General features: G+C 53.0%; 2 protein-coding genes across 18 annotated transcripts in view; both read left to right on the top strand.

Moving 5' to 3' along the window:
* LOC118671504 (signal transducer and activator of transcription 5B) overlaps positions 1–14,785 on the top strand; it is a 68,808-nt gene extending 54,023 nt beyond the window's left edge. For 8 of the 10 annotated variants that reach the window (XM_036339763.1, XM_036339758.1, XM_036339757.1 and 5 more), the window contains 14 exons: positions 240–370; positions 586–737; positions 1,208–1,363; positions 1,760–1,939; positions 2,548–2,635; positions 2,713–2,835; positions 3,898–3,990; positions 6,726–6,932; positions 8,047–8,141; positions 8,251–8,381; positions 9,654–9,824; positions 12,170–12,221; positions 12,549–12,653; positions 12,834–14,785. In XM_036339763.1, coding sequence (XP_036195656.1) covers positions 240–370; positions 586–737; positions 1,208–1,363; positions 1,760–1,939; positions 2,548–2,635; positions 2,713–2,835; positions 3,898–3,990; positions 6,726–6,932; positions 8,047–8,141; positions 8,251–8,381; positions 9,654–9,824; positions 12,170–12,221; positions 12,549–12,653; positions 12,834–12,960 — 1,811 coding nt within the window. In that variant the 3' untranslated portion in view covers positions 12,961–14,785. The other 2 variants (XM_036339765.1, XM_036339766.1) reach the window with 2 other exon arrangements.
* Positions 14,786–17,883: 3,098 nt separating this feature from the next.
* GHDC (GH3 domain containing) lies at positions 17,884–23,503 on the top strand. Of its 8 annotated transcripts, none has more exons than XR_004972994.1 (11): positions 17,884–18,015; positions 18,204–18,286; positions 18,458–18,738; positions 19,039–19,160; positions 19,295–19,796; positions 20,184–20,376; positions 20,488–20,559; positions 20,636–20,769; positions 21,131–21,216; positions 22,804–22,954; positions 23,418–23,503. XR_004972994.1 is itself a non-coding variant. In XM_036341578.1 (10 exons), exons 3-10 carry the CDS (start codon positions 18,471–18,473, stop codon positions 21,712–21,714), a joined length of 1,596 nt encoding a protein of 531 aa, XP_036197471.1. In that variant the 5' UTR covers positions 17,884–18,015; positions 18,204–18,286; positions 18,458–18,470; the 3' UTR covers positions 21,715–21,858. The 8 variants fall into 8 exon arrangements, 6 of the variants coding, with proteins under 6 accessions (XP_036197471.1, XP_036197472.1, XP_036197470.1 ...); XR_004972993.1 differs by having other exon boundaries at positions 23,304–23,443; XM_036341578.1 differs by lacking the exons at positions 22,804–22,954; positions 23,418–23,503 and adding an exon at positions 21,496–21,858.
* The last annotated feature ends 79 nt before the right edge of the window (positions 23,504–23,582 follow it).

Raw genomic sequence — 23,582 nt, forward strand, 5'->3', positions numbered from 1 at the left:
ATCCTCCTCAGCTGTCCCCACAAGCTTCTGTCTCCTCGTCCCTAGAGGGGAGCTCAGAGTTGGGGGCCAGGGAGTGAAGCTGGCGCCTCTCCCGGGCCCTTGGCTGCCAGATCCCTGACTGGCCGTTGGTCAGACACGTCCCCCTGAGGGTCTTGTCTGCAGAGCAAGTGAGTGTGGTTTCTCTGGGTTTCCTGCTGGAAGCTGGGGGTCATGGCCATGGTGTCCTGTCCCTCCTGCAGCTCAGTTTGCCCAGCTGGCCCAGCTGAACCCGCAGGAGCGTCTGAGCCGGGAGACAGCCCTGCAGCAGAAGCAGGTGTCCCTGGAGGCCTGGCTGCAGCGCGAGGCCCAGACGCTGCAGCAGTACCGCGTGGTGAGTGGGGTGTGCGTCCCTCTCCTCCGGGCGTGGGGGTCCACATCCTGAGCTGTCGGGGACCGAGAGAGGGACAGGCCCGGACCCCGGGGGACAGGAGGCCTGTGGGGGCCTGTGAGGCAGAGCGGGTCGGAGGGGGCAGGCCCGGCCTCCTGAGCGAGGCCCCGCAGGGCTGTTCCCCAGGAGCCAGAGGGCCTGCCCCCCCCCCCCCCCAGGAGCTGGCCGAGAAGCACCAGAAGACCCTGCAGCTGCTGCGCAAGCAGCAGACCATCATCCTGGACGACGAGCTGATCCAGTGGAAGCGGCGGCAGCAGCTGGCCGGGAATGGGGGGCCCCCTGAGGGCAGCCTGGACGTGCTGCAGTCCTGGTAATGGGGGGGGGGGGCAGGCAGGGAAGGGGGCCGGGGCTCAGGGTGGTCCACCAGCTGCTTATTCTGCTCCCGAGTTGCCATGTGCGGCCGCTCGCTCTGCCCGGTGGCAGGTCTTCCTTCACCAGTGGTCTGGTTCCCGACACAGACTCTGGTGCCCCGTCGTGCCCCTCCCTGGGAAGGGAGTCACTGTGTTGGGGTGGGGCAGGGCCAGGTGCTCTGGGCTGATGCTCGGCTGGTCGGGTACAAACCGGGGTCACGCCTCCTGCGTGTCTGTGTTTCTGGAAGTCAGGGCAGCCCCTGTCCTGCTCTGCTCAGTGGACAGGAGTGGGCGCTGAGGTGTAAAGCCTTCCTGGGTGAGCGTGGGGCTAGGTCTTGGGGGGCTCACCCCAGCCTGGAGCCTCTTCACCTTTGGCCTCGGGGAGGGGTGAAGGCCTGTCCTTTCCTTTGGCCCTGGGGCTGGGGTGCAGGTGTGAGAAGTTGGCCGAGATCATCTGGCAAAACCGGCAGCAGATCCGCAGAGCAGAGCACCTCTGCCAGCAGCTGCCCATCCCCGGCCCCGTGGAGGAGATGCTGGCTGAGGTCAATGCCACCATCACAGACATCATCTCCGCCCTGGTGACCAGGTGACTGCTGCCTCTCGGCCACACCCAGCCCCGCATGTGGTTGGCCTGGGGGAGGCAGGGGGTGCTTTGCAGATAGGGGGGGGGCTCTCACTGGCACCCTTGTCTCTCTCTGCTCATACCCTTTCCCTTCTGTCCCCAGTCGCCGTTGACCTTTCCCAGTTTCTCTTGTGAGCGCTACCTGGGCTGCCCTTGCTTCCTGCAGCCCCATGCCAGCTGCCGAGTTCACTTCCCTGCCTCCCCTCCCGCCTCCCCGCGGCTCTCAGTGGCCCCCCTGGGAACAGGGTGTCGGCCACGTGCCCTTCCTCTGCCTGCCAAGCCCTGTGTGCGGCCTCCTCCCCACACGGGGACCGGAGCCCTGTCCCCTGAGGCAGCATCTCGTCCCTTGGGTCCCCGCAGCACGTTCATCATTGAGAAGCAGCCCCCTCAGGTCCTGAAGACCCAGACCAAGTTTGCAGCCACCGTGCGCCTGCTGGTGGGGGGGAAGCTGAACGTGCACATGAACCCCCCCCAGGTGAAGGCCACCATCATCAGTGAACAGCAGGCCAAGTCGCTGCTCAAGAACGAGAACACCCGCAAGTACGTGCGTCCTTCCTGCGTCTCGGCCCCTTTCCTCTCGGCCTGGCCGTGGGTGGAGGGGTCCTCCTCAGAAGGGTCCCATGTGGGGACCCGGCAACCCTGCTGGCCTCTCTGGCTCTCAGAGAAAGAGCAGAAGGGGTTCTTCTGTGCAGATAGTATGACATGGTTTCACTTAGTAGGAATTCACTTAAGAAAACTTTTGTATATTTTATGTATATTTATTTCTTGTGTTTTATGGAGCTAACGTGTCTTCTAAATGACGTAAATTTTTATTTATTTTTTAAATATGTTTTATTGATTTCAGAGAGGAAGGGAGTGGGAGAGAGACAGAAACACCAGTGATGAGAGAGAGAGCCATTGATTGGCTGCCTCCTGCAGGCCCCCCACTAGGGATCGAGCCCGCAACCCAGGCATCTGCCCCTGACCGGAATCGAACCTGGAACCCTTCAGTCCTCAGTCTGACTCTCTGTCCACTGAACCAAGTCAGTCATAGCATGACATAAGTTTTTAAATACCTTCTGTGGTTCCTCCAACCCCGAGCATATCTCTGCCCGCTGTGAGCCGAGACCCTGCGGGGGTTTAGAGCTGCGTCTCTTTCTGATTGGCAGCGAGTACAGTGGAGAGATCTTGAACAACTGCTGTGTAATGGAGTATCACCAGGCCACCGGCACGCTCAGCGCCCACTTCCGGAACATGGTGAGGTGGAGGGAGGGGAAGAACAGATTTCCCCTGCTTATCTGAGGACCTGGCCGCCTGAGTTTTCTCCTTTGCAGTCCCTGAAACGCATCAAGAGGTCTGACCGTCGTGGGGCAGAGTCAGTAACCGAAGAAAAATTCACAATCCTGTTTGAATCACAGTTCAGTGTTGGTGGGAATGAGCTGGTTTTTCAAGTCAAGGTAAAGCCCTCCCTCAGCAGTGTGTCTGTGAGCACTTTATTCACACAAGAATTGTTTGGGTCACATAGTCCCTTTTTAAAAATTTTTTATTGATGAACAGAAAGTGAGGATGGATATTTGTTACTTGCTTCCTCCCCCCCACCTTGCACACACACCCCAAAAGGTCTCCATACTCTCTCTTTAAAAAATACATATATATATCCTATATAATAAAAGGGTAATATGCAAACTGACCCTAACAGCAGAACGACTGGGAATGACTGGTCAGTGTGCTCCCACAGGGGGAGCTCTGCTCAGCCACAAGCCAGGCTGACGGCTGCCAGTACAGTGGTGGTGGGAGCCTCTCCCACCTCCTCAGCAGCGCTAAGGAAGTTCCGACTGCAGCTTAGGCCTGCTCCCCGCTGGCAAGTGGACATCCCCCGAGGGCTCCCAGGCTGCCAGAGGGATGTCTGACTGCCAGCTTGGGCCCGATGCCCCAGAGAGCATCCTCCAAGGGGTCCCAGACTGCAAGAGGGCATAAGCTGGGCTGAGGGACTCCCCCCCCCACCCCAGTGCACAAATTTTTGTGCACCGGGCCTCTAGTATACGTATATAATGTTCTTATTGATTCTAGAGAGAGGAAGGGAGAGATAGAAGCATCAGTGATGGAATAAAATCATTGATCGGCTGCCTCCTGTATGCCCCCTACTGGGGATCAAGCCCACAACCCAGGCATGTTCCCTGTCCTGGAATGGAACTGTGATCTCCTGGTTTGTGGGTCAGTGCTCAGCCACTGAGCCACACCGGCTGGGCCGTACTCTCTCTTCTCTCTCTTGTTCTCTGTGTAACTTAGAGAACTTATTCCATCCTTCAGAAATACCTAATGAAACCTCTTTTACCATATCTGAAATGCCTAAGATTTTGCCAATGTGGAGAAGTCATATTATTCCTGGAGCCATTCACATTCTGTGCCCCAGGTGACATTCACTGAAGCTTCAAGAATGAACATGTGGTGATTGAAAAAAAGAAGAGAAAGGGAAGAAGTGTGGCTTGTGGGCGCTCAGCCCTTCTGTGTATTTGCAGACCCTGTCCCTCCCGGTGGTGGTGATTGTCCACGGCAGCCAGGACAACAACGCGACGGCCACGGTTCTCTGGGACAATGCTTTTGCGGAATCTGTGAGTTGATCCCTTGGGCCTGAGGGTCTCAAGATCTTGATGCTGGTGTGATGAATCTCTTTCACGTGTTATCCCCAAAAGAGCATAGAAAAAAAAATGCTGTTCTTGTTGGCGGGAGACAGAAGGGAGTGTGTGTAGGAAATGGAAAGAGGATGGGCTTGACGCCAGGCCCAGGTTTCAGGGCAAGCTGCCCCGTGTCCTCACTCTGTGGCTGTGGGAAATTCACTTTCCCTCTCTGAGCTCAAGGCCCCTAAGTGTCTACAACCCAGGATCATAATGCTCCCTAGTGTCGTTAGGAAGATAAACTACATAACGTACAAAATGCTTGTCTCAGACTCCATGCTCAGGAGCTTTTGTTTTGAATCCCTGAGTGAAACCATACGTGGAAGTTGGGGCTCCCAGGTTCCTTCTGGAGGTGCAACCTCTCAGGAGGTGCCTTTAGCTCAGAAGTTGCTTCCTGTCATCCTCCTTCCAGTAAATGAGGGTGACATTTAGTTGCCAAATGTTAGGTTCTGTGATTCATCCCAGGTCTCTCATGAAGAATGAGATGCTTTGCCTAAGGGTAAAAACACGATTTTATGGGTTTATGCACCCAAATGCTCTCTGAATACCACTGGCGTGCTGCCTGCTGAGCATTTTCACACCATTCAGTAGGCCCAGTTCTACGTGTATTTCCAGTAGAGGTTAGTCTGTAAAAGTATGATTAGAGGGTTCTAGTTGTTATTTGGGACATAAAAGTATGTTCTTCTCTAATGGGAACAGTCTTACATTCTCAACAGTTTTCTCTACAGAACAATGTATTTGCTGCAGAGGTGAGATTCTTATCAGAAATTCTGCTATGCTGTGCTACAAACCCTGAGTTTGAGGCTCCTTTTGAAAACCATCTGCCTATATCTTGTCCTGATAAGCCTGCTGGGTAGGATTGCCACATCTCTCGTCTCCTTCTCTGCCTGTCCCCAGGCCTCACTCCCCCGGCCACTTTGGCATCCCCTGCAACATGTCATTGCTAAAGTGTCTTGTCTAAACATATAAGCATTTTTTAAAACATTTTCAGAATGTTAGGGTGCATTTATTTTATGCTTTTTAAAAATAAATACATACTTATGGGAATTTATAGGTACATCTGTATATATGTCATGATATAAGCATATTTCAGCGTTGCTTAGCTAAAGGTTGAAGGCTGACACATAGATGTCCATGTATGGGAGTCTGGTTGAATATACTATTATTCTTCCATTAACGTTAACTGCTTTTGTGGCAAGATTACTTTAACATACACTTTAGTGAGCACTTATTATTTACTGAGGCCAGTACTAATTATGGGAAGCACAAATGTATACCCATGACAAAGCTGCAGATAATACCAGAGCCTGTGTAAAATCTTATTATGGGGAACACAAGTACTCATTTTGAGAAACACAGATGTATAACCCTGACGTAGCTACTTGTAATACAGTGTCCTGTCCATATCTATCCTATATAATAAAAGGCCAGGGACCATAAGTGTAATGACCAGAATGACCGCTCAACCAGTTGCCATGAGGTGCATTGACCATCTTTTGGTCCCTCCTACCCCTGGCCTGCGAGCGGCAGCTGGAGGCGGCAGGCAGGGCGGCTGGCGGCGGTAAGCGGGAGCGAGCTACGCATGCATGATTTCGTGCACTGGGCCTCTAGTATATATATAAAAGCCTAGTATACAAAGTGTCCCCTCAGGAGTTCTATCGCTCGCTATGACATGCACTTTCCACCAGGGGGCAGCGTGGATCGAAGGGAGGCCACGGCTGCTAGGGACCATACCCGTGCACAGATTTTGTGTACTGGGCCTCTAGTTGTAGAATATGTAGCAGCCACAAACAAAAATAAGGAATTTCTTTACATGCTGATGTGAGGTCTCCCAGGTTTAGTATTAAGTGAAAAAAGGGAGATGCAGGACATGTGGATTTTATGCTTCCATTTGTATTTTTTGAAGGAAAAATTGTGTGTATTTGCAGGCCAGCATAGAATAGCTTTGGAGGTGTAAACAAGAAACTACATCACATGCCTTTGGGAAGAGGAACTGGGTTGCTAGGGGACAGGACTAGGAAAGAGACTTCACTGTATAACTTGCTGTACTTTAAAAATTTCATATCATGTGAAGGAATTGCCTACTCAAAAATATTTTCATGATAATTAAAATGAAGTACTATGGCTGAATGGAATGAAAAACAGTTTATTACAAATTCATATTCTCACCTGTTTTTAATAAAGCTAACTCATAGTTACTATTCTTTCTTAAGTTGTTTCACTTTGAGCCAGAGTTCTTTCTTGGCAGAAGTTGTCAAAGACAAGGATTACACTTGTGCACACACATGTATGAGCGTACACACACACACACACACAGTCTCTATCTGTCTCTCTGTACCTAGAGAATCGGTGTTTTAGATTTCTGTTCCCATTGGGTTTACAGCCAGACCTCAGTCATGTTTTGTTTTAGTGGCTGTGAGGATGTAGGGTTGGACCATTTGCAGGACACTGTTGGTAGCACGAGGCTGCCCTCTGTATTGTGTGCAAAGAAGGTAAGATGAACCTTCTGAGTTTCCAGAACTGCACACCCCATGGAAGTTTGAATTTATCCTCAGCCTCAGTCGGACAAACGTTTGTAACGCCATCCCGCCACCAATGTCTTTCTTTTGTGGGTTGAGGAAATAAATCATGCAACTGTTCTCTCAGAAGGCTCTGGCTTCTCTCCCGCTCAGGGCAGGGTGCCCTTTGCCGTGCCTGACAAAGTGCTGTGGCCGCAGCTGTGTGAAGCGCTCAACATGAAATTCAAGGCCGAAGTGCAGAGCAACCGGGGCCTGACCAAGGAGAACCTCGTGTTCCTGGCGCAGAAGCTGTTCAACAGCAGCAGCAGCCACCTCGAGGACTACAGCAGCATGTCCGTGTCCTGGTCCCAGTTCAACAGGGTGAGGGCGCCCCCCCCCCACACCCCCCACCTGCTTTGAGGGAGACCAGTCCCTTCCAACCAGACGCCTGCAGGAGCCTCCCTTCCCCAGCCCTGGGGCTTCCCGTCTCTAATAAAATGCGCCTGAAGCAACAGGAAGCTCCTGAATAGACAACGACATGTTTTTTATGTAGAAAATCACGTCTTTGCATATTTAAGTAAATGGGTCTTTGTGTGAAGCTGGTGCGTTTTATAAAGGAAGCAGAGCCGGGAGAAGTACAGCTTTGGTGATGATCAGAACGTCATGGCTCAGTCCCGTTGACGCCGATGTCCCCTGGTGTGTGATGCGAAGTCAGGCTCCCGTGGACCCTCAGCCCACCCAAGCGGATGCTGATGGAAGGCCCTCTTCCTCTAGCATCTGCTCATCCAGACGTCCCCTGTCACATCTTTGATTTGAAATTTAACATTTTTCTTTTTACACCATCACCCCTGCCTCCACCCCAGGGTTTTAAGTACCCTCATTCAGAGATCTCACAGTCTCTGAGTCTAAATCTTTTAAGTGGTTGTGTGTTAACCAGTTGGCCAACGTGTTGGCTGGCAGTCAGAGGTGTTTTGATAGGGGGCAGCAGGACTTTCACTAGAATCTGATAGCTGCATTCTGCTGATCATTCTTGGTGACTGCTGTGTGCTGGAGCAATCTCTGTGGCCTTGTGATCTAATCCAGTTCAAATTTACAAGCTCCCTGGGCATCTGGCTAAGATGCCGACGCTGATTCAGTGGGTCTGGGATGAGGCCTGAAAGTTTGCATTTCTCAGGAGCTCTTGGGTGCTGCTGCTGCTGGTCCCAGAGTCCACATCAAAACCAGCAAAGGACCGGTCAGCCCAGGGGGCAGGTGTTCGCAGCAGGGGGTGGGAATCGCTCTGTGCTGTTTTGCCCTGTTTGCTTCTTTTCTCCTCTATCTTGTTTTTTGTAGTTGTTGTTGCAGGACCATTTATTTGGGAAAACTCAGGCAGGTCTTTATATTTGTATGATTCTGACAGTTGTTTTCCATTTGGTTTTTCCAGTTAAAGTAGATACAGGTACTGTTCCGAGTGTCACCTCTGCCTTCTTGTGTTCATTGTTGTGTCTCCAATCAGGAGAATTTACCAGGACGGAATTACACTTTCTGGCAGTGGTTCGATGGTGTGATGGAAGTGTTAAAAAAGCATCTCAAGCCTCATTGGAATGATGGGTGAGAATCATCATTTCTTACGTCTGCCATAAAGTAGGAAGGTTGTCTTTCTACGGTTTAAAAAAAAAAATCACACTCTGCTTCTGCTCCTTTGACCTTTGTGATCCAGGGCTATTTTGGGTTTCGTGAATAAGCAACAGGCCCATGATCTACTCATTAACAAGCCCGATGGGACCTTCCTGCTTCGATTCAGCGACTCTGAAATTGGCGGGATCACCATAGCGTGGAAGTTTGATTCTCGTGAGTGCCCCTCCCTTTAACTAGTAGAGACCAGAGGGCCCCGCCCGGTTAACTGCTTTTGTTGCAAGATCGCTTTAACGCACACTTCAGTGCGTCCGTATTATTTGCTGAGGCCGGTGCTGATTATGGGAAGCACAGATGTAGACCCAGGACAGAGCTGCAGATGATATCAGAGCCTGTGTAAGATCTTGGTACGGGAAACACAAGTACAGTGGGGCCCTGACATACGAGTTTAATTCCTTCCGAGACTGAGCTCGTTAAGGAGCTCGTTAACTCAAATTACTCTATCAACTCAACGCAAAAAATCGGCCGAGACAGCTGATATCTCAAAAAACTCGTTAGTCGGGACACTCATAAGTCAAGGCCCCACTGTACTAATTTTGAGAAACACAGATGCGTAACCTTGATGCAGCTACTTGCCATACAGTGTCCCATCCACATCCTCCCCTGCTTCCCTTCTGAAATGTCCACCTTCTCATTACTCAACCTTGAGCTGAGCTGGTTTCAGTGAAAATGTACTTTAATAAGTTGGAGTCGTTCACATAGAAGGAATGTTATTTTAATTATTCCTTCATCCTAACTGACACAAGGACCTTGTCACGGGTCATTTTCATTCAAGAATGTTAGTTCTTTCCTCTGACCCTCACAAACTGGGTAACAGCAGCTTTCGAGTTTGCTTTGTGGCTTAAAGACGTGAACAGTGTCTATAGTGCTCACGTGTCCTCTGGCTGTGGACCTGCTTCCTATCTCCCTTACACACTTTTGTGCAGGGAATCAGGGAATCAGTACGTTTCTTCTAGAAAAGGACAGAACGTCGTTTAACTGGAGCCACCTGAGGGAGATCACGGCATCTCTAGGAAAGTGATGAATGAATGCATCACCAGCTATCTACCCATGGCTTTTAAAAACAGCTACTCGAGCCCTGGCTCAGTTGGTCCAGTGTGTCATCCTTGGGTCTGGGAGGCAACTGATCAGAAGTTTCTCTCTCACATTGATGTTTCTCCCTCCCTCCCTCCCCTCCCCCTCCCTCTCTCCCTTTCCCTTCCTCTGTCTCTTAAAATTTTTTTAAATCAATGAAACATTTAAAAATTAATTAAATTTTTAAAAACAGCTATTTGATCTATATAACCTGTAGTTATTTTTAAATGGAGAGTTTTTTTGGGGGGGAGGGTACAATTTAATGGAGAGCTTTCGTTTGTAGACTATTTGGGTATTGAGATTTCTTGCTCAGAAACTATGTTTAGAACATTATTATTCTGTTTATTGGTCTAGAGGAAAGAATGTTTTGGAATCTGATGCCTTTTACCACCAGAGACTTCTCCATTCGGTCCCTGGCTGACCGCCTGGGGGACCTGGATTACCTTATCTACGTGTTCCCCGACCGGCCGAAAGATGAAGTGTACTCCAAATATTACACGCCAGTTCCATGCGAGCCTGCCACTGGTAACAGTGTTCGCATTCTGATTTGGTTTTGTTGTGTTTTGGTTGTATTTTAGTTATTTGTGTGTGTATGTGTGTGTGTGTGTGTGTGTGTGTGTCTGTCTGTCTTGCATGAAAACCTGCACAGTTAGCCTACAGTTGCTTGAGCATTATCCAGGGCAGATGTAAATCCTGGGCTGTATTCTGCAGTCATACAGAAAACACACCTGCCACTAACCCCAGATACCAAATTGAAGGGAACAAATTGCTTTGAACACAAGCTGAAGTCAAAATTAGGTAAAATTTTGTTTTTCAAATCAGAAAAGGTTTTGTTTTCTGAGCATAAAAGTTTTATGTATTTATTGTAAAATGTCCAGAAAAGGATAAAAAAAAAAAAGAAGAATCCATTCATCCTCCTACCAGTCATAAAATCTGTTCATCGGTTTCAGGTTTGGCTCTGATTGGCATAAAAATGATACCGCGGGTTTTATTTTCATTTATTTGATTCCAGGTAAGGTCAAACACCTTTTCATATCATGATAATGACAGTAATAAATTAGTACAAACACCAGTAACAGCTAGCATTTGTTGCACGCTCACTGAGTACCAGGTCCCTTCTAGGGCACATTTTTATGTAGTATCTCATTTAATCCTCAAAAGGGGCCTGTGAAGTAGTTACTATTACTGTTCCCCCTTTTACCTATGAGGAACTGAGGCACCGAGAAGTAAATAATTTGCCAAAGGCCATACAGCTAGGAAGAGGCCAAGCCAGGACTTGAGCTCAGAGAGTCTAGCCTCAGAGCCTGTATTTCTTCCCGTCTACATTATTGGCCATTAGTGTTTTTTCCCGTGAGGTGCGTTCATGTTCCTTGCTTATCTTTCTTTTGGAGTCCCTGTTTTTCTTAATGATGTGTAAATAGTTTTCTGTAGTAAATAAACCCTTGGTTATACATAGCAATTATTTTCCTCAGCGTGTCATTGTTCTTTTAACGTTTAAGTTTTATTTTGCTGACGTTTTATTTTACAAAGATTTGTACTTAGGCTACAGAGCCCAACCAGTCGACTTTTTTCCTACATGCCATGCCTTCCCACCCTAATGGGATGGCTGTATTTTTAAATTTTAAGGACATTTAAAAGTTTATATGATATTTTGAATTAAAATCTATCTCACTGCTTCTTTTTGTTAGCACCCCAATCTAGATTATTACATTCTATTTTTTACAGCATTTCTTTGTTTTTTTTATCTTTCCTGCCAATCTATAAAACTCTCTGTAGACTATAAAACACACAAAGCAGGAGATGTTATGACAAGGCGGCCCCCTGACATGGGAAGCCTAGAAGAAGCAGGTTCGGGTACCAAGCAGTTTGTGAACCATGTAGCATTTCACTGAGTGTTGCCTTCATTGTCTAATATAGTCAGGATTATGCTTATTCCCATACTCACATTCCCAGGAAACAGGACTTCATTCGCCGACTCCAGACTCGCACACTCCTACTTCACTGGATTTCCATAATCAGCCTTTTAAAAAGTCATAACTGTGGCTGGCCAGGTCGCTTTCAGGCTTCTCCCCTAGCCGGCCACATCCCAGTGGGATTCGGTGGTGAGTGGAAGAGAGACACACACCAGCATCCTTTTCAACAGCCACCAGGCATAAACTACACTCACCAGAATGAGTGACCATCAGACTGCCCCCCGGGGCACGGAGGAGCTTGCAGACACCTGAGTGACACTCCCTTTCCCACAGAGTAGATACTCAGAGTAAGTTCTGAGATCCTCAGGTCAAATCAGCTCCTCTCTAAGGCGTAGAGTGTTCTGTGGGATCCCTGACGATCGCATACCACCCTAGTGAGAACCTCCAGTGATAAGGAAACCAGTTCTTCCCGCGACATTCCCATTCCTTTTGGGGGCAGTTCTATGTATGACAACATTCTTCCACATCTGACGGAGACGTCGCCTTCTTCTGACCTCCTCCTGTTGGTCCTAATGTTGTGCCCTGGGACACAGAGCCAGGCCTGTCCCTCCGCCGCGTCTGCGACTATAAACTCTTTAAAGATATGTTTTCCTTTCACAGTTAGTTTGCAGTTAATGCTGGTTTTCGATTTGTATTGAAGTACATGCTTTCTGTGGTCTGAAAAATGGATATGCAATGCAAGCCAACTTGGACTATCTCTTCACTGGCAGTGTTTGGATTGAGGCTTCCCTCTGCCAGGCTGTCCTATCAGGTTGAAGTGTTAGGTGCTGGTGTCGGATCCTAAGATAAAATCAGGTGGTTGTGTCCTATCCTAAGGAAAGATGTGATTCATCAGGGAGATTTCACTTTTATTCCGTTGGAGAACTTTGGTTCTCATCACCGTTCCCTCCTCGGCAGCTAAAGCAGTGGACGGATACGTGAAGCCACAGATCAAGCAAGTGGTCCCTGAGTAAGTGTCTGGGGTCCAGCTCTGGTCTCCTGCTGCCTCTGTTCCCCCACCACCACCACCACACTGCGCCCCCCCGCTCCCCCACCCCCGCTGTTCTCACCCCTCTCCACCACCCCCTCCCGTCCAAGGGCCCAGCATTCCATTCTCCCTAAAACCTGGCTCAGCCCTGGGGAGGGACCCGGGCTTGGTCACCATGGGCCAGTGCCCAGGGCCCCCTCCTGCACTTCGTCCTTCTGCACCTGAGAGAGACAGAAAGATGCCCCTGACCCCGTCCCCTGTCAGCGCTGCCCTGAGGCCGCTGAGGCTCTGCTCTGCTTCCTCCTCCAGGTTTGTGACGTCTGCAGACTCTGCTGGGGGCAGTGCCACCTACATGGACCAGGCCCCCTCCCCGGCTGTGGGTCCCCAGGCTCATTACAACATGTACCCACAGAAGTAGGTGGTGTTCCTACAGGGCTTCACGGGGAGCTGGGCCTGGGCCTGGGCCTGGGCACGGGCACTTGGCCTTGGGCTGCTGACCGGGCGGGGTGCAGGGCCTGGGATGGTCTCTGCTCCTCGTCATTGGTCTCTGACAAGCGCTCCCTCCCCCTTCATCTCTTCTCTTTCCCTCCCAAGCCCTGACCCCGTCCTTGACACTGACGGGGACTTCGATCTGGACGACACGATGGACGTGGCGCGCCGCGTGGAAGAACTCTTGGGCCGACCTATGGACACTCAGTGGATCCCTCATGCGCAGTCGTGACCTCCATCGCCGCCGTCAGCGTCTTGGTCCTCGTGAGAGGAGTTCTTCTTGTGGATGTTTTAATTCCATGAATCGCTTCTCCTTGGAAACAATACTCATAATGTGAAGTGTTAATGTTAGTTGTGACTTTAGTGTTTCTGTGCATGGTGGCCCCAGTGCAGGGAGCGTGTGTGTGTGTGTGTGTGTGTGTGTGTGTGTGTGTCCGTGTGGTGTCCCTCCCCCTTGCTGTCCAGACAAAGGCCGTGATGGTTTGAACCTTGTGCACAAAGGCAGTTGGCTCCACGAGCTCTGGCACATGGCCGTGTGTCTGGAGGGTGCCTGGACTTTGACGTGTGGCTGTTCAAGTAAGAGAAAGACACAGGGAGGAGAAAGCACCTCCTCTCTGATGAGTCTTTGTCACTGTGTTTGCCAGGCAATTGTGCTATAACCATGATTGTCTCTGCTTTTCTTCTGCAATGTGGAAACCGCCTCCTGACAAAGAATGCCAGTCCTCCCCCCGCCCCCCACCCCCTTTTCCCGGGTAGGGCTGGGGAAAGGGGCAACTTAGGAGGATTGTTGGGGCAAGGGGAGCCAGAGGTCTTCGGATGGGTAGTGGCTTTTGTAAATAACACGTAACCCGTCTTCGTGTTTTCTCCGTCCCTCCTGCCCTCCCTGGCTGTGCCCCTCTCTCCTCCTCTCGCTCAGTTCCTCTGTGTGCACACACGTGCAGATGAGCTAGAGGGCAGGAGAGAGGGTCACGCCACCGAAGCTTACAGTGTTGGTGTCCTTTGTGTCGCGGCCAGAGTGGAATGCCCAGCCCTGACCCGCAGGCGCCGAGAACGTCGCCTCGTCGCCCAGGGAAGCTGCCATCCGTCCTTCCTCCGCGCTGGAAGGCTGACCGATGCCAGCTCTTCGCAAATGTCGGACGGTGTTTTTGCTTCTAATTTGGGACTTCTTGTTTTCCCCTTCCCACCTCATCTGACATTGAAGTTCTCTCTTCCTGTGTCAGGTCCTGTGCCATTCCTACCCAGGTCACCTCATTTCCCTTCACTGATCGTGCGCGATGTCTCGGGGAGTGGGTGGCAGGAGTGCGGTCCGAACCCAGGGCCGGCATGTCCAGCAGGTGGTGTTGCCCACCTGGTGCAGGGTGCTGGGTGTCAGGCATTGGGAGTTGGGGAAATGCAGTCGGCAGGTTTGCGGGAAGTTTGGTAAGCTGCAGAAACAAAAAGCCTCAAGCATAATTCCGTCCGTAGTTTCTTCCGCGGCTCCACGCCAGAAGGAAGGAATGGGCTGCGGCAGGCAGGTGGGAAGAGAGGGGAGCAGGTATAGTTTTCAGGTTAGGCCTACAAGGTCGCCCCTGGCACCCTCTCCGAAAGGATATGACGAGGCCCAAGAAGTAATGGCCCTAAAAACCGTATTTTTATATGTGTGAGTAAATAAACATATTTTTTTTACAAAAACTAACTTCTGAACTTACCAGTGTTTTGATGTTAAAGGAACCTATTTCTCTGTAGTAAATTATTTATTGGAAAATGACTTTTTAAAAGCTGCTGTTTGCGCTGGCTTGGTTTCATACACTGATTTATTTTTCTATGCCAGGCAGTAGACTCTCTCTGCCTCTGAGGCGCAGGCCGACCCCTCCGTGGATACCAGCGTTGATGTAGAATGCTGCTGAGCCCCTTGCGTACCTCTCAGGATTTAATTAAAATCCCCCCTGTGAGGACGGGAGTGTTGGGGAGAGGTGTAAGGAAGCCTGACCCTGTCTCGAAGAGCCCTCACCTGCCTGTCACTCAGGCTTCACCAACGCCTGCCTCAAGAGTGACGCCCTCATTGTCCCAGCGGGGGACGCGGGCGGGGGGGGGGGGGGGGGGGGTATTACCGACCCGCTGGGAAGGGGGCCCAGCCCTGGGGCATGCTGAGGTCTAGCGCTCACCTCACAGCTGGCAGTAGGGTTGAGGGGACGGGGCCCAGTGTGGGGCTCCTTCCCGAGCTTGTACAGTCGCTGAGCTGTCCTCAGTTTTCCCGAGAACTGTGCCTGTCGATGGGAGAGATTTTCGACTGAAAGGTGCGCTCGCTATCTGCACTGTACTTTCTCTCTTCTCCCCGTTCCTGCAACCAGAGGAGGCCGCGGGAAGCCGGACCGCCGCCGCCTCTCGCTCCCTCCCAGGCACACAGCGTCATCAGCGTCCCAGCGCCACGTGTGCGGCCTGCAGGGTTTTGTGGGGGTGGCGGGGAGACAAAGTGAATATAACTTAACGTGGAAGTATACTTTTTATAACTTTTCTTTTTAAAACTTTGTGAAATTATTTCAGATACATATTTTAGTGTTGAGGCCGAATAGCATTAGCCAGCAAAAAAAAATAAAAAAGTATTGTGTACAATTCTACTTGGGCCAATCACAAAATAATGTATTTTATGTTACAATAAAGCCTTCCTCTGAAGGGGCAATATTGAGTCCTGTTCTATTTTTCCAATCAGATGGCGAGGGAGGGGGGTCAGGAAGGGGAACGCTGGCGATCATCAGTGAGGCTCTGAAAGGAGAACTGTTTGGAAGTTGGCTTCTCCGAGAGCAGTCACTGGGTTTGATGGCAGATGGGGCATTTATTTTTATTTCATTTTTTTCTTTAATCCTCACCTGAGGGTATTTTTCCATTGATTTTAGAGAGAGTAGAAGAGAGAGGGAAAGACATCGATTAGTTGCCGCCTGCACACACTCTGACCAGGGCCCCTGACTGGGGAGGAGCCTGCAACAGAGGTACCTGCCCTTGACCGGAATCGAACCTGGGACCCTTCGATCTGCAGGCTGACGCTCTATCCACGGAGCCAAACTGGCCAGAGCAGATGGGGGCATTTCTTACCTCCCTGCTCACATGATGTTTTGACACTTACACCTGTGTCCGCTGAAAGGGCTGTTCTTGCACAGAGAAGGAGGCCCCTGTCGTTGTGTAGTGCTTTGGGATATTCAGCTCTTAACAAGCAGGTGCCACTTGGCTAAGAGCCACCAGTGTTCCCGAAGGCTGTGTTTCAAGCTCTCTTCCCTTCTGTGGGGTGGCGATCCATCATCCGGATGCGGCCGGAGACAGCTGCTGTGTGTAAGTTCTCTTAATAAACTCCCCGTTTCGTTCTTTGTCATCCTCTCCTTTCGGTCTCAGCCCTGTCCTCCTTGGGAAGTCAGCTGCGGTACACCCCAGGGAATTTTCCAACACAAAGGACACTCTCAAGAAAATAAAAAGACAACCCACAGGAGAAAATAAAAGACATTTCTGCAAAGAAGATACACACATGGCCACTATGCTCAACATCATTAGTCATCAGGAAAATTAAAATAGACTCAAGTCACTCCATACCCCACTAGAATGGCTAGATCAAAAGGCCAGGTAATAAATTAGCAAAGATGTAGAGAAATCGGAAAACTCACGTACTGCTGGTGGGGATGTGAAAGGATGCAGGCACTTTGGAAGCCAGTTGAGCCATTCCTTAGACAGTTAAAAAAGAGTTACTATACAACCCAGCTATTCTTGACACAAGGAAAATTACATGTCCACAGAAAAACATGTATATAAATGTTCATTCTGCATAATAGTCAAAGAGCGGAAATGAGCCAAATGTCTATCATTGATGAATGGGTAAACCGGTGTGATGGTGTTTACACAGCACATTTGGGTGGTGTTACCTCCAATGGAATATGATTTGTCAATAAAAAGAACTAGTGGCGCATAGTAACCCAGAGAAGAACCTTGTAAACATTATGCTAAGTGAAGGAAGCCAGATGCAAAAGACCATGTGTTGATTCCATTTATGTGAAATGTCCAGAATAATGGCGAATCTATACAGAAAGTAGGTTTGTGTTTGCTTAGGGCTGTTGGGGCGGGGGGGGGGGGGGGTGCGAGCTGGGAAGGGATTGAGGGGTATAGCTAAAGGGTACAGGGTTACTCTTGAGGTTACGAAAATAGTATAAAATTGACTATTGGTGTCACGTATATGTGAATATAGTGAAAACCATTGAATTGTACACGTTAAATGGGTGATTTGTGTGAGTTATATATAATAACGCTGTTGTGTTTTAAAAAGCAAGCACAATATCTCAGCAAGAGATAAAGGAGTGAAAGCGAGGGTGGGGGTGGGGGGTAGACTGAGAGCAGACCTGTGCAAAGGAGCTCAGCTGTGAAACGCAGGGAGAGATGCTGTGAGACATAGAGCCAGGCAAGGGGCCGAAGGAGGGGTGTTAGTGTCTGAGAGCCTGGGGCCAGAGCGCAGGCGGAGGGGGAGAGGGATTGACCATGGGCCGCAGAGGAGCCTCACACAACTTCCCACCTCCACAGCAGGGGAGTCCGAGCCTGAGGTCGCCGGGTGCCTTGCTCCAAGTTGCGAACTACCCTGTGTCATATGGAAGTTTGTGTTTCCGGGGATAAAGCCAGTAAGCTAACACAGGTCGTGACCCCACATCGGAGGAAGTACCTGTGACCAGTGGCGCCGTCAGCTTCTCTGGCTTGAGGACTAGTTACCACCTACCTTGAGAACACTGTGTGATGGGCTCGCTCTGCTTGGCTGTAAACGGGGGTGCGATGCTTTTCTGTCTTTGCAATTCCTTAGCGGGTGGCCTGGGATGCGCACCACCTTCTAACTTAATGTTTCTCCAATAACAAAAGTGTCTTTCTTTCGCTACTGTCTTGGTGGGGAGGCTTTCTGGGTTGGGAGAAAACGTTGGTTTTTACCAGTTGTCAAGCTTGAACTGCCCCACCCCCAGCCGACGCTGCTTCCTGGCGCTCTTTCCCACACAGTCAACCTTCTCTTCCTTCACCTGCACAGATTTGAGGACCATCCTGTTCTAGCCCTCGCTTCCCATGTCTGCCAGCCTGGGCCAGCACCCAGCATGCCCCCCCTTAGGCAACCTGCTCCTTTAAGAGCACCCCCACCCCCCCATCCCAGCTCCTCCCTCAGGCCCAGTAACCGGATTTCCCTGTTTGTGAGGCCCAGCCTTCAAAGCCAGGGCCCCTTCTTACTCAGCTGTAGGCTGAGCCGGGGGTGCCCGAGGGGGCCTGGATGCTGGGAGTAGGCACAAGTGGGCTGTGACAGGTACATGTGGGACATGAACCACTGCCCAGGGCTCGGGAGGGACACGGAGCTGGGACAGGGTGGGTCCTGGGAGGAAGCAGAGCCGCTGGGCAAGACCTGTCATTCGTCAAGCAGCCGCTGGGCGCTGGGCACCGTGCCAAGCCCTTTCTGCACCTTCTGAGGCGGGGATTATACTCCCATTTGACAAGCAGGGGGACGGAGCTCAGAGCAGCCACCTGAACTACCTGGGGCCACACAGGCAGCCAGTGGCAGAGCCAGGATCCAACCTCAGGTCAGTGCGACGCTAAAGCCTGATGCTCTCCGCCTCACTGCCCGACGGGGGTCCTGGCTTCTCCCTACACTTGCTCTGTCCTGGGTTCTCCTGCGTGAGGTAGAATGGGGGTACGGAACGGGGGATCCCCTGCAGCTGCAGGACCAGCACTCCGGGCCCTTCCTCCTCCAGGAGCTGCCTGGAGATGCTGCTGCTCCTGCTGCTGGTATTCCTGCTGCTGCTGCTGCTGCCACTGGCCGTGCTCTGGCGGCAGCAGGCCCAGGGTCCCGGGCCGTCCTGGCTGGCCAGCCTGCAGCACCGCGTGGCGTGCGGGGCCCTGTGCTGGGCAGCCGCCTGGCAGCAGTGGAGGCTGGAGCAGAGCACCCTGCACGCGGGCCAGCGCCAGCAGCAGGCCCTGAGGTGGTGTCTGAAGGGAGCCCAGGGTCCCCACTCTCCTCTCCGGGGGAGCACAGGTGTGTTTTCCAGGGTCTGGGGAGGTGGCCCCAAGAGAAAGGAACCCCACAGGACAATCAGATTCCAGAACCTGAAGACCTCCCGCCCCCCTCCCGCTCCCAACACGGAGAGGCTGAGCCAGAGACCCTCCCCAGGCTCAGCATTGTCCCAGAGGACTTTTCCCACCCTGGACCCGGATAGCCCCGCCCCCATCCAGGCCTGGCCCAAGTCCCTTCTTCAAAGGTCTCACCAGCCTTGTCTGAAACTCCTGGGAAACTGTGTGGCTTCAAGAGGAGTTTATGATGTCTTTGGGGCTACAGATATGACCACCTTCCGGAATCATCTCCCTTTGACCAAGGCCAGCCAGGCCCCGGAAGAAGAAAGTGGGGAGCAGCTCCTGCCCCCAACCTCAAAACAGCAGCACGGGGAGGCCTCTCTGCAGGTAAACCCAGAAGAGCCCAGCCTCACCATAGACCCCAGCTTGTAGCCACACCCTCCCACCAGGGTGGGCAAAGAATCCCCAAATTGGGGGCTCAGGGTCGGGCTCAGGCAACACCCTCTCTTGTTTCCCTCCAGGCCACCTTGCTGGGTCTGGCAGCCCTAAACCAGGCCTACCCAGCAGCGCTGGCCCCCGGGAGCACAGCCTGTGTGACCCCTGCCTCCCCCTGGCCCCACCCTCTCCCCTGGCCCTGGCACGCCCTCAGCCAGGGTAGCCCCCCTGGAGTCAAGGACCCCAGGGCCCTGCTGCTGGAGGCACTGAGGTCCCCAGGGCTGCGGGCACTGGAAGCCAGGACAGCCGTCGAACTCCTGGACGTTTTCTCGGGCCTGGAGGCCGATGGCGAAGAGCTGGCTGAGGCAATAGCTGCTGGGAACCCAGGAGCGCCTCTCCCGACGCGGGCAGCTGAGCTGCGGGAGGCCCTCGAGCAGGGACCCCGAGGACTGGCCCTGCGGCTCTGGCCAAAGCTGCAGGTGGTGGTGACTCTGGACGCCGGAGGCCAGGGCGAGGCTGTGGCTGCCCTGGAGGCCTTGTGGTGCCAAGGGCTAGCCTTCTTCTCACCTGCTTATGCTGCCTCTGGAGGTCAGCAAGACTCAAGGGTGGGAGCTGGGGTCAGGGGGCAGAGGGCACACTGCTGGCTGCCATATAGTGAGCCCTACTCATCTCATGTAATCCTCCCAACCCCTTGTGACTTCCAGCAGCTCCATTTTACACATGGAGAAGCTGAGGCTCATAGAGAGGTTGCACAAACTCACACAGCCCCAGCATTTACCCCCAGGCCTGCCACACCCAGAACCACTGCCTCTTCCCAATTAGGGCCCCAGAAGCAGGGTGCTGAGCCTGGGGAAGCCACAAAGGAGGGGGTGGGAGGGCAGCAGGAGAATCAGATGCTCAGAGGGTTGAGGCCCAGGGGTGAGAGCCTAGCAGAAAGCAATGGCACCACCAGAAGAGGCTGCTTGCTTCCCGCAGGGGCGGTGGGCCTGAACCTGTGGCCAGAGCAGCCCGCTGGGCTCTACCTCCTCCCCCCTGGTGCTCCCTTGATTGAGCTGCTCCCAGTCCAGGAGGGAGGCCAGGAAGAGGCTGCCACCACTATCCTGTTGGCCGAGGCCCAGAAAGGCCAGGAATACGAGCTGGTGTTAACTGACCAGGCCAGCCTTACCAGGTGATCATCTGCCCACCCCCTGGTGCCTCAAGCCCTCTGGGACCTGTTGCGGACCAGTAGCATGAGCTGACGGGTCCTTGGGCCTGACCTCCCCTCACTCCCCCCTGTCAGATGCCGCCTGGGTGACGTGGTTCGGGTAGTTGGTGCCTACAATCAGTGCCCAGTCGTCAGGTTCATCTGCAGGTGGGTGACGTCCCAGGGAGCTGAGGGGCCGTCCTTAAACCCTGGGCTCCTCTGCCTCCCGCTCCTTCCTCCCCAGGCTGGGCCAGTCCCTGAGTGTTCGAGGAGAAGACATTGGCGAGGACATGTTCTCTGAGGCCCTGGGCCGGGCGGTGGGGCAGTGGCCAGGGGCCAAGCTGTTGGACCATGTCTGTGTGGAGAGCAGCATTCTGGGTAAGCTTCTCCATTGGCCCCTGCCCCCCATTCTTGGGTTAACTCCCCCACAATCCATGCCCCCCCTGCTGAGAGCTCTCTAGGAAGGAGGTCAGACCCAGCCTCCTTTGTGGCTCCTAAAAAGAGTCCTTCCCCAGGTCTCACTCCCATCCCTCCTGCTGCAGTCTCTCCCTGTTACTTTCCTGACTTGTTTCATATTTAGGACTAGGCCCTGGGCTCCTCTTCCTTTACCCTCCCTCCACACCAAGAAACCCGTTTCCCCACGAACCTCAGAGCAGAGGAGAGCGAGGTGGGGCAGTGGGCATGGGTTTTGGAGGCTGCCCCATTCACAGGAGTGCGTGTGCGTGGGTTTTGCCTGCAGATTCCTCCGGGGGCTCTGCCCCCCACTATGAGGTGTTTGTGGCACTGAGGGGGCTGAGGAACCTGTCGGAGGAAAATCGAGACAAGGTAAATGAGACAGGGACAGGGTCCGACTGCATGTCCCCTTCACTCTGCACCCCCCCCCCCCCCCGCCCCGCCCAGGTGCAGTGGGCACAGCCCAGTGAAGGGGAGGTGGGGGCAGGGAGGAGAACTTTCCCGAGGCCCTAAGAAGGGAGGGGTGAGTCCCAGATACACATGTACACGTGAAACTCCTACCCACACACACACGCTAGGCACAGGCAAGCGCACCCCATGGCCACGCACCACATGGCCACGCACCAGCCTCACTCAGCCGTCTGTCCTCAGCTGGACCGCTGCCTCCAGGAAGCCTCTCCCTGCTACAAGGCCCTGCGCTTCCGCGGCAGCGTGGGCCCTGCCAGAGTCCACCTGGTGGGGCCGGGGGCCTTCAGAGCACTCCGGGAGGCCCTCGCTGCCTCCCCCGCAGCCCCCTTCCCTCCGGCGATGCCCCGGGTCCTCAGGCACAGGCACCTGGCCCAGCTCCTGCAGAGGAGGGTGGTGTCCTGAGCGGAGGCTGCCCACGGGCCCCGCCGCCCCACAAGCTGCCTCTCTCTTTCCTCTGGAGCCTCTCTGGATGGATGGGGAGCCCTGGGCCAGGGTCTGTGACTCTGTGTCACCTCTCAGTCGCTCATCTGAGCTGCTGGGCCTTCGGGAGGTCCAACCTCGGCAGCCAGCTCTGAGGAGGTGACCTCGGGGGTGTAGCTGACCCCACAGGGCAGGGCCCTGCCTGGAGCCCCGTGGACCCCCCTCTGGAGGACCCTGCTGGAGAGTTCCCATACACGCTGGTGCTCGTGTGTCTCCCAGCCCAGCGCACTGTGCAGGCTGCAAGTGTTGGGAGTTGGTGTTCCCGGGAGCACCCCTCAGTCAGCAAGGAACAGGAGTTGTGAATACCAGCCTCAGCTTCATTGTCCCTCAGAGGGACTATTCTGAAGTGTGTATGCACCAGCTGCCCGCAGTGGCAGTCCTCTCATGAACACGGTTCTTAAGGCATCCCTCCCGTCTCCACGCCCTGATGTGTTTTCTAGGATCACTTCCCAAATAAACCTCTTGCACCCAGATTCTTGGCTCAGGGTCTACGTTTGGGGAAACTGTAGTGGTCCCTTTGGCTCTGATCCTGCCGAAGCCTGTCCCCTCCCTTCAGCTCTGATCACAGGGCTTCCCCCTCTCTCCACGGGGGAGGCCCCAAGTGTGTGCATGCAGGAGACCTCGGGGACTCCTGCCATGGCCTAGGTCCGTGGTCGGCAAACTGCGGCTCGTGAGCCACATGCGGCTCTTTGGCCCCTTGAGTGTGGCTCTTCCTAAGCCTTAGGAGTACCCTAATTAAGTTAATAACAATGTACCTACCTATATAGTTTAAGTTTAAAAAATTTGGCTCTCAAAAGAAATTTCAATCGTTGTACTGTTGATATTTGGCTCTGTTGACTAATGAGTTTGCCGACCACTGGCTAGGTCAACCCAGAAGACTCAGAGCCCCTCCTCCTCCCTCTCCCCATCCCAAGCTTAACCTAAATGTGAAGGGGCTACTCCCCAACTTCCCTGGCCCTGGCTCAGCACAGGTCCCTTTCCTGGCCCCACACCCAGAAATCACTTCCATAGGCAGTGGCTCTACTGCAAATCATCACAGCAGGAAGCAGCCGCAGAGGTTATGTGGGCTAACTGCCTGTCTTACCGGGGCACGGAGGCTTCCTGAGGTTGTGAGACCTGCTCCGGGCCCAGCGGCTCCTCCTCAGTAACGCAGCACCTGTGTGTAAGTCTCTGCTTCTGTCCCCGAATGACTTCTCAATCCCATGCCCTATCTCCAGGCCCCTATGCCCACCCACCCAGTCCCTGTATCAGCCCATGACTCCTTCCCACTGAAATCCCCATGGCTCCCCGTGCCCCCAGGGTCAAGACTAATCAGCTTAGCCTCAAAGGCCCTTTGACCCATCCCCGTTCTTGCTTGCCTGTCCAGCCACCTCTCTCCTCTAAGGAAAGCCACACCCCACTATCCCACATGAGTTAGGCACGGTCACCACCAGGTCTTTGGTTCAGTTGTCCCTTCAGCAGAATGCCTTCTCCCCTGACCTTGCCTGGTAGAAATCCCCTTTTCACAAAAGGCCTTTTCAGAGTCCTTCCTCCCACTGAGCTACCATTATATGCCGGGTCACACTCCCACCTGGACTTCGGAGCGCCTTGGAAACTGGGCATGTCCTATGCATATGTCACTCCAGAGCCCCGTGCAGGGCCTGACACAGACCAGCTGCTCAACAGACAGTGCCCTGAACAAGAGGAACTCCGGCATGGGGGCTCACTCGCTGCTGATGGTGGGATGGGACCCCGTCTCTCCCCTCCAGGAAGGAAGCTGGGGAGGTCAAAGGGTAACGCCAGGCACTTTT

Source organism: Myotis myotis, unplaced genomic scaffold (genome assembly GCF_014108235.1).
Source record: "Myotis myotis isolate mMyoMyo1 unplaced genomic scaffold, mMyoMyo1.p scaffold_m19_p_17, whole genome shotgun sequence".
Classification (NCBI taxonomy): domain Eukaryota; kingdom Metazoa; phylum Chordata; class Mammalia; order Chiroptera; family Vespertilionidae; genus Myotis; species Myotis myotis.